This window comes from Bombus vancouverensis, chromosome 4 (genome assembly GCF_051014615.1).
Source record: "Bombus vancouverensis nearcticus chromosome 4, iyBomVanc1_principal, whole genome shotgun sequence".
NCBI lineage: Eukaryota > Metazoa > Arthropoda > Insecta > Hymenoptera > Apidae > Bombus > Bombus vancouverensis.
The window spans coordinates 7,996,905-8,004,578 of NC_134914.1; the positions used below are offsets into that span (position 1 = coordinate 7,996,905).

The 7,674-nt window shown below is 29.6% G+C and overlaps 3 protein-coding genes across 4 annotated transcripts; 2 read left to right on the forward strand and 1 right to left on the reverse strand.

The window, feature by feature from the left end:
- The first annotated feature begins 2,316 nt into the window (after positions 1-2,316).
- mTerf3 (mitochondrial transcription termination factor 3) lies at positions 2,317-4,022 on the forward strand. Its single transcript, XM_033334007.2, has 2 exons — positions 2,317-3,605; positions 3,696-4,022. Exons 1-2 carry the CDS (start codon positions 2,624-2,626, stop codon positions 3,971-3,973), a joined length of 1,260 nt encoding a protein of 419 aa, XP_033189898.1. The 5' UTR covers positions 2,317-2,623; the 3' UTR covers positions 3,974-4,022.
- Positions 3,992-7,460, reverse strand: LOC117156724 (endoplasmic reticulum-Golgi intermediate compartment protein 3). The gene is made up of 8 exons (XM_033334009.2): positions 7,254-7,460; positions 6,674-6,832; positions 6,480-6,596; positions 6,357-6,397; positions 6,209-6,273; positions 5,914-6,137; positions 5,709-5,837; positions 3,992-4,657 (listed from the first exon to the last, which is right to left on the reverse strand). The coding sequence occupies exons 1-8, from the start codon at positions 7,336-7,338 to the stop codon at positions 4,320-4,322; spliced, it is 1,158 nt and encodes a 385-aa protein (XP_033189900.1). The 5' UTR covers positions 7,339-7,460; the 3' UTR covers positions 3,992-4,319.
- On the forward strand, positions 4,869-6,032 carry LOC117156725 (reactive oxygen species modulator 1). Of its 2 annotated transcripts, XM_076617769.1 has the most exons (4): positions 4,869-5,021; positions 5,289-5,422; positions 5,497-5,646; positions 5,932-6,032. In XM_076617769.1, the coding sequence occupies exons 2-3, from the start codon at positions 5,295-5,297 to the stop codon at positions 5,603-5,605; spliced, it is 237 nt and encodes a 78-aa protein (XP_076473884.1). In that variant the 5' UTR covers positions 4,869-5,021; positions 5,289-5,294; the 3' UTR covers positions 5,606-5,646; positions 5,932-6,032. The 2 variants fall into 2 exon arrangements, with proteins under 2 accessions (XP_076473884.1, XP_033189902.1); XM_033334011.2 differs by having other exon boundaries at positions 5,497-6,032.
- Positions 7,461-7,674: the final 214 nt, after the last annotated feature.

Genomic DNA, 7,674 nt, shown 5'->3' on the forward strand with positions numbered 1-7,674 from the left:
TCATAGATGGGTATTAGGACACTGAGAAAAATGAGATAAAAGTTTTAAATCATTAGCGATTTGTTATAAGTAGTATGTGAATTTTCATGTAAGATAGTTTTATAAAGAATTAGAACAAAGAGAAAGGAATAAGGGTAAAGTGAAGATAATATTTGTATCGATGATTATGAAAATGGAGTAATTCGTGTACTCTTCATTTCGAGATATTTGTATTTTTGCGTTCGAATCGGTTAAAAAATATTTTACCATTATAGTACGAAATTTTCTATTAAACTGTTTGCTCGTATAGCATAAAATTTGCTCTTATTGCCCGTGGTTGTACAATTTTACAAGAATCTCATATGGGAATATATGTATTTTAAATAATAACCAATTTCATTAGTTTAATCTACAACTATGTTGTGAAAATTCTTCTATGTTATAGTAAAATCAAACAATATAATACAGAATAATTGACTGATCCTTTGGTAATCTATCTCAATTATTTGTATAATTCCTTTGCTAATCTAAATTAATTATTTATATAAATGTATAATTATATAAATTGCTGTATTCTATATGACGTTGCGATATTTGTAAACGGGAGCGTACTTGCATATGAAATCATAAATAGTAGACTGCATAAACCGATTCAAGTTGAAAGCACCACGCCTAAATTCGCCGGTAGAAGCGTCATGCTGCTACACATAATGTTAATTAATTTTCATAGAGGAGCATCAACGGAGGAATTATGAAAGCATCCGCTGGAATAAAAAAGGCATTCACCGGAGCCGCAAAGGAATCGCGACGCTTTCTAATTTAATCATTTTCTGATCTAGTTCCTCGTTGTTCCGCTTTGAACACGGATGTCTTGAGTTTGCAATTATCTGCAAAAAAAATTCTCAAGAATATAAGATATTTATAATGATTGTAGACAAAGTTCATTATCAGAAGGGAATTAACAAAATGTACTACGTAAATATTTAGTAAGTATTTATTTTTAAAGAAAGTGGTCGTACAGGGCGGTACGTAAGTCCTGTTTTCCGTTTAAAAGTTGTATAACATTTTTATTTGTTAATAAATTGCGTTTATTTATTTATTTATTTTTTGCAATAAAATACAAAAAGTGGAAATATTTTTAATTCAGAAACAGAAAATAATGTGGCGTAAATGATCCCCGTTTTCTGCATCGCAAGCGTGGGCTCTTTCCACTACGTTCTGCATAACAGCTGTTAATGTTTCGGGTCTCAGGGCTTGAATTTCTTCCTGGATATTGTTCTTTGTCTGTTATATTGTTTCAGGTTTATCAACACACATTCCTACAGATATTTCTACAGAAAAAAGTCGGATGCTGTTAAATCGGGCGACCGGTAAAGCCAATTGAATTTGGAAGCTCGCGAAATTAAGCGACATAATTATTCAAAAATTCAATTACTTTTACTCCTTTTTCCGTTATGAATTTGTCAATCATAAAGTTGTACAAAAGAAATCAAAAACCTAGGAAGAAGATTTTAAAATATGTGATAGAGAAATCGTTATAAAATTTTTAAATGGGAAAGTACCTGTATAAATTGAAGTGCGCAAAAATAGAAAGTTTTACACTTATGAACTTATGCATGCAGTACGTAGAACTTATATTTATATACGTAATTGCTCATTATTGTGAAATAGTGATTTACATCGTTAGATAACAGCATGCAATAGAAATACACGGCAATAACGAAACCTCCTTCAATTTCCTTCAGCTTGAACGACACTTTAAGACATGTAGTGCAAATTAAAGGTACGACAACCCTAAAGCAATTACATTGTATTAAATAGTAAGTTTCGTTAACTACTTCTACGAATAACTTAATAACTACTTTCTTAATATATTGCAATCAGAAGGAGGAAATTATAAAAAATTTATATGTAATAAAAATGTAAGACGAGCAGGTTTTTAATTAAATATTTATACGTATGATATATCTATTTAATTGATCAATTAAATATTTAAATAAAATTCTACTTTGAATTATATAAGAAAACAAAAATAATGTTAATTTAAATTCCATTCGAATAAAAACTAAATAAGATGATCAACGACATATATTTTTAAATTAAATATACTTAATATAATATAAACTTAATAATATTTATCTAAAACATTTATTTTTTTACTTATGAAAATCTTCATTTATTATATTATCAAAAATATAGAGTCTCCAAGTATGTATCTTAATACAATATCAAAGAAATTATATAAATCTCATATTGAAGTGAAATAAAATATAGTAAATCGATTTTATTTTTTAGATCCAACAAAATTTCTCGCAACAGAACACGTGCCTTTTAGTTCTTCGATTTACCGTGAAAGACGATGGCACAGTTGTCGCTGCAGTGTATTTGATCACACAGATTATAACACACTTACATATACACAATATATCTCGTTTCCTTGTAGTAACGTACACATGGCCGTAGTGTGATGCAAAAATGGATTGCGTGTTTAACCTACCATGTACTTTATCTGTACTGTAGGTTATTTGTAATAAAACATATACGAGGTTGTCAATATACATATGTACCAATGTGCATTGCAAGGAAGTTTATTTTATTTCTTAGCAATTAAAAGATAATATTCCATGTAATTTTATCATTAAATATGATGACTTCACGGTTGTATACATTTTTACACTTAAAACCCTGCAATGTCGTTGAAATCAGAAATTTCATTTTTCAAAACGTTTCTAAAAGTTCCAAACTTTTTTATTGCTCTTCAACTGAGGCAATTAAAGATAAAGTAACAGATATTAATGATAAAAAAGCTTACTTATCAGAGAATATTAAGCCTGATAATATAGGTTACACCGAGAAATTAACAAATAATGCATTTATAAAAAGAAATGAAGATATCGAAAACAATAGTAGTGTGACAAAAGTACATAATGAACTACAGCAGTTACGTGGTACTGAATCTTTAGCAGGAAATATCTACAAAGTAAATGATACCTTGGAAGATATAGATGAAGAACTACCAGGACCATTTGATCATTGCAATGAAGATCTGTCTGACATTGGACCTAAGATGACAGCAACTTATAATTTTGCAAAATTTGCAAACGACTCACATACGATTCAACAGTTAGTTAAATTAGGAGTTGAATTATATAAATTAGAAGCAAACAAAGAAGTACTAGAAATGTTTCTGAAACTCGACTTTGAAAGAGATATGAAACCATACATACAATTTTTATCTGATTGTGGTGTAAAGTCAGAAAATCTTGGATTCTTCATCACCAGATACCCTAAAGTTTTTAAAGAAAACTTGGATGATCTTCATACAAGAATAAGGTATTTGAGAGCTCGTAACTTTAACATACAAATGATACAAAGAATAGTAAACATACATCCTCCGTGGTTGGCTTTCAAGACACAAGAGATAGATAGCAGATTAGGTTATTTTCAAAATAATTTTCAACTGAATGCTTCTCAAACAAGAAATTTGGCAGTAAAATCTCCAAAGCTTATAACATATGATATGAAACGCATAAGAAAGAGTACCTTTGCTGTAAAAGAGGAAATGGGTTTTAATGTGCCAGAAATACATCTTATTTTGCTTAAGGCACCACGTGTCTTGATTCGAGGTAATTAAAATAATTAATGCTAATAATGTGTTAATAGGAATACATTTACTCTATCTGTTTAGATGTGAAAATGTTTTATTTTAATTACAGCCAGAACTGAAGTGGTGAAAACTTTTGATTACCTTCATAATTATATGGAATTGTCACATACTATTATAAGCCAAGAAGCGCAGGCTTTATTGTGTAGAAAAAGCAGGCTTGAAAGAAGACATAGATTTTTAGTAGAATTAAAAAGAAACCAATATGATCCTACAAAACCATTATATGTGTCACTATTAAAGTTAGTCAAAGGTAGTGATGATGAGTTTTGTGAAAAAGTTGCAAAAGCATCTATTCAAACTTACAATGATTTTCTAAAGACTTTTTAATGTATAAAATAAACATAATTATATTATAATAAATATTTATATTTTTTCAGCCTTCTTGTTGTAATATAACCTTTATTGTATACATTTTACTTAAATATTACGTTTTCTTATATATTTCCATAGTCCTTTATGTACAGTTATATATATATGTTAATCAAGTTTAGGCAATATAAAAAATTGGTAAATTTTATATTGTTACATCAGTATTTTCTTCTTTTTTATGTTTTTAATAATACGCTCGATAAAAGATTGTTACTTAACTGACGTGTAAAATCAAATCACCCGTCGTACAAAATATTTTCAAATATTCTATAATACTCTTCAAACTTATAAGCTAATCTAAATTTTAATTGTATTTGCCCAATTCTATCTTTTTCTGTATTGCTCTGACAGAGTGATATAATAGCGAATCTATTAGTCCAGCAACTGTAAATACGCCACCGATAATTGCACATGTATTCGTCGCGAAATGACCAAACGATTTCGCTTTTTCTGTATATTTTACCATTAATGGACTTAACTCATAATTAAAGAATATACCAGGCATTCCAGATTCGCCGCTAAACAAAGACACTTGTCTGCCGTATTGAGTTACAGAAAATTGATTTGTAAAAAATGTGGAACCATCAGCGCGCACGTAAGTCGTCGGTACAATTTTGATGTAATGATAAAACATCATCGCACCTAAAACAAAAACAACAAAATATCTAAGTAGAGTTTTAACTGCAATGACACAAATTAATACAAATGTGTGTTGAATGAAGTCTAATAGTTTAATATCTCAAAATTGAAAGTACAAGAACTTTCTGTAAAACGTTCCCATAATCGAAATATTTACGTATTAATCGAATAGTCCGCCATTATCATTGACGTCATAGAGAACGGAAATAGAAGAAGCAGCCATCTTGCATTATAAACGAAAAAACTGACATGGCATCTTCCTTACATTGCTCGTGCGAATTGTGCTAAGGATTTACCAGTTGTAAAAGACAAAAAATCGTAATAAAACGAAAACTAATTAGAAGTTCCAAAGTTGTACGCTTAAATCGTGAGTGATGTTAACTATAACGAACGTCAATACATTTTTTTGCGTATAAACTAAATATATAAATATGACTTATTCGGATCATGGCAAGAATAATTAGCTCACAATGTGTTAAAGAAATTTTATAAATTTTATGTTAAATGATTGACTAAAAATTAGTTTTACATACTAAATTCATTAAAATGAGAAATTATAATTAATGTTTATCATGAAATATTTATCTCTTTAAAAAAAAGAAATTAATATGTTTTTATAAATTTATATTCATAGAATAAAATGCCGGCCGTACCAGGCATGTATCAACAAGCTCCTTCATGCTGGGATAGGATGAAGCTTGGTTTTATGATCGGATTTTGTGTTGGTATGGCATCTGGTGTTTTGTTTGGCGGGTATTCTGTTGTTAGGTGCGTATTTATTTATGGTGACTAAATTCTGGACAGTTTGAAATAAGAAGCTAATGGTGTGTGTTTATTACTAGATATGGACTAAGAGGAAGGGAATTGATAAACAACGTTGGAAAAGCGATGATTCAAGGTGGTGGGACATTTGGAACATTCATGGCCATAGGAAGCGGAATAAGATGCTAGTATTTGAAGACTGATATGTTGGAGATTTAGGATACAAAAAAGTGTAGTATCAAGATATTCTGTTAATTTCTTAATAAAAAGTTTCTATGGTACAAGGCCATACCTTCCATTGCAGTTACATTAGTATTATCCATAGGATTCGTCTTTCCTGGGATGTTTAGCCCAAAACTCAAATGGCGAATCCTGTGGCTCATATTAAATTGCGTTGATGTGTATGGTTTGACATCATGCACTATAAGCAAAATAAAAATCATAATATTATTACTAATACTTTAATTTATGCAAAAAATAACATTTTTTTCACTTACCATGTACATGGTTTACAGAGAAGCTATCACCTGGTGCAATGTGAAAACTCCCACCCACTCTATTTACTTCCATATAACCATAGATTTGACACCCTTGAATAAAGGCAGTTTTCATTTTCTCTACTGATTTGTCATTTTTACATTGCTTTATCATTCCTAGAGCAGGAAGTGCCCAATTTTTAAGTCTATAGGCTTCTCTTACATCTTCACAAGTATTACAACATCTACAAAGTTAATTGATATTGTATGATGGATATTTCATAAAATACATACATAAATTTTTGTAATACTATACTTGATAATATCACCAGCAGCTCCATAACAGTCTCCACATGCTTTTTCAGTAGTGCTTTCTACTGTCTATGGAAAAAATTATGTTTTAGTACAAGTTTTAAAACTTATATTGTAAAAACAGATCTATAAGAGTCATACAATTCAGTTACCTTTGTTGTTGTTTTACTACGTGCTTTTGTGTCAGTAATGTCTACAATAAAATAAAGAAAAAGGTATTAAATTTATATTATTTAACTTAAATATTTTAAAACTCTTATGATATTATTTTGTACCTGTCCTTTGTGGATCTTCTATAGGTTTCCCATTTAAGTCTAAGCGTCTTTTAAATATATTATGCTCTATTTGTAAATGCTGTTCACCTATTGTGTCCATTGCATCTATTGATAAAACTACAATGCACTTAATTTAATATACATGTCAGTATTACTCATAATGTATTTATATTCATAAAATAATCTATACCTACCATCACAAGATATTGCAGGTACAATTATATCTAAATTAATTCTTAATTTTGAATCCCTTGAAGTATCTACAAACAATTCTTCACTTAAGGTTGGAGTAAGATAATAATTCACTTCGGATAGAAATAGAATACCCATGATAATGGTACTAATAATTGTCACTGAAACATGGAAAGGTACATAAATAGTAAACATAGATTATAAACTTTATTTATGATAACTGATAACAGATATGTAAACAATAGTTATGAGATAGTGGAAACCTTAACAAATACATGTAAAAATTGAAATACAGTTTCAACAAAGTGTAAGAAATGACGGTATTCGGTTTTAGAAACAAGAGAATGATAGAAATTTCTACTTCCGTTAAGTATTATCAACGTTTGAGGTTAAGTATGTTTATCACGTCATAATATCTTGAAATAATGTTTCAGATTGTAGAATAGAATAATTTTAAAATTTTTCGGCATTATGATGACACCAGAAAATGAACTAAATTGTTTAATAGTTAAAAGTATGCTGGTAGCAGAATAAAACCGATAAGTTGCACACGTTTAAGAGTTGACAAGTAAAACATTTTACCAACAGCACCACTGAAGGTTCGTATGAGAATATCCGCCTCTTCGCGCACTTTTGGGTGCACGTCTAATTGCCGTAATATTTGCATGTTCAGTTAATAATAAGATAAACTACTCAACACGGTTTGAACCGTATCTGAAATACACTCGGCGCGCTAACTTTTCCCGGAATGCGTATGTCACAATGCGACAGCTTGGAAACGTGGCAAACGATAGTACATGATTGGTTGTCGTCGGTGCATCGTGGGTGCATCAAGTGCATTCGATAACCAATCATATTTCAGATATATTCATTATGTTCATTTAAAGTTGTTCATTCTTACAGAGTTCATTCTTCAGTTTATATAAAAAATTTGATGTTATTCAATTCCAGTTATTTATTTTTTTCGTTACCATATAGAACAATTATACATATTTTTAAATTA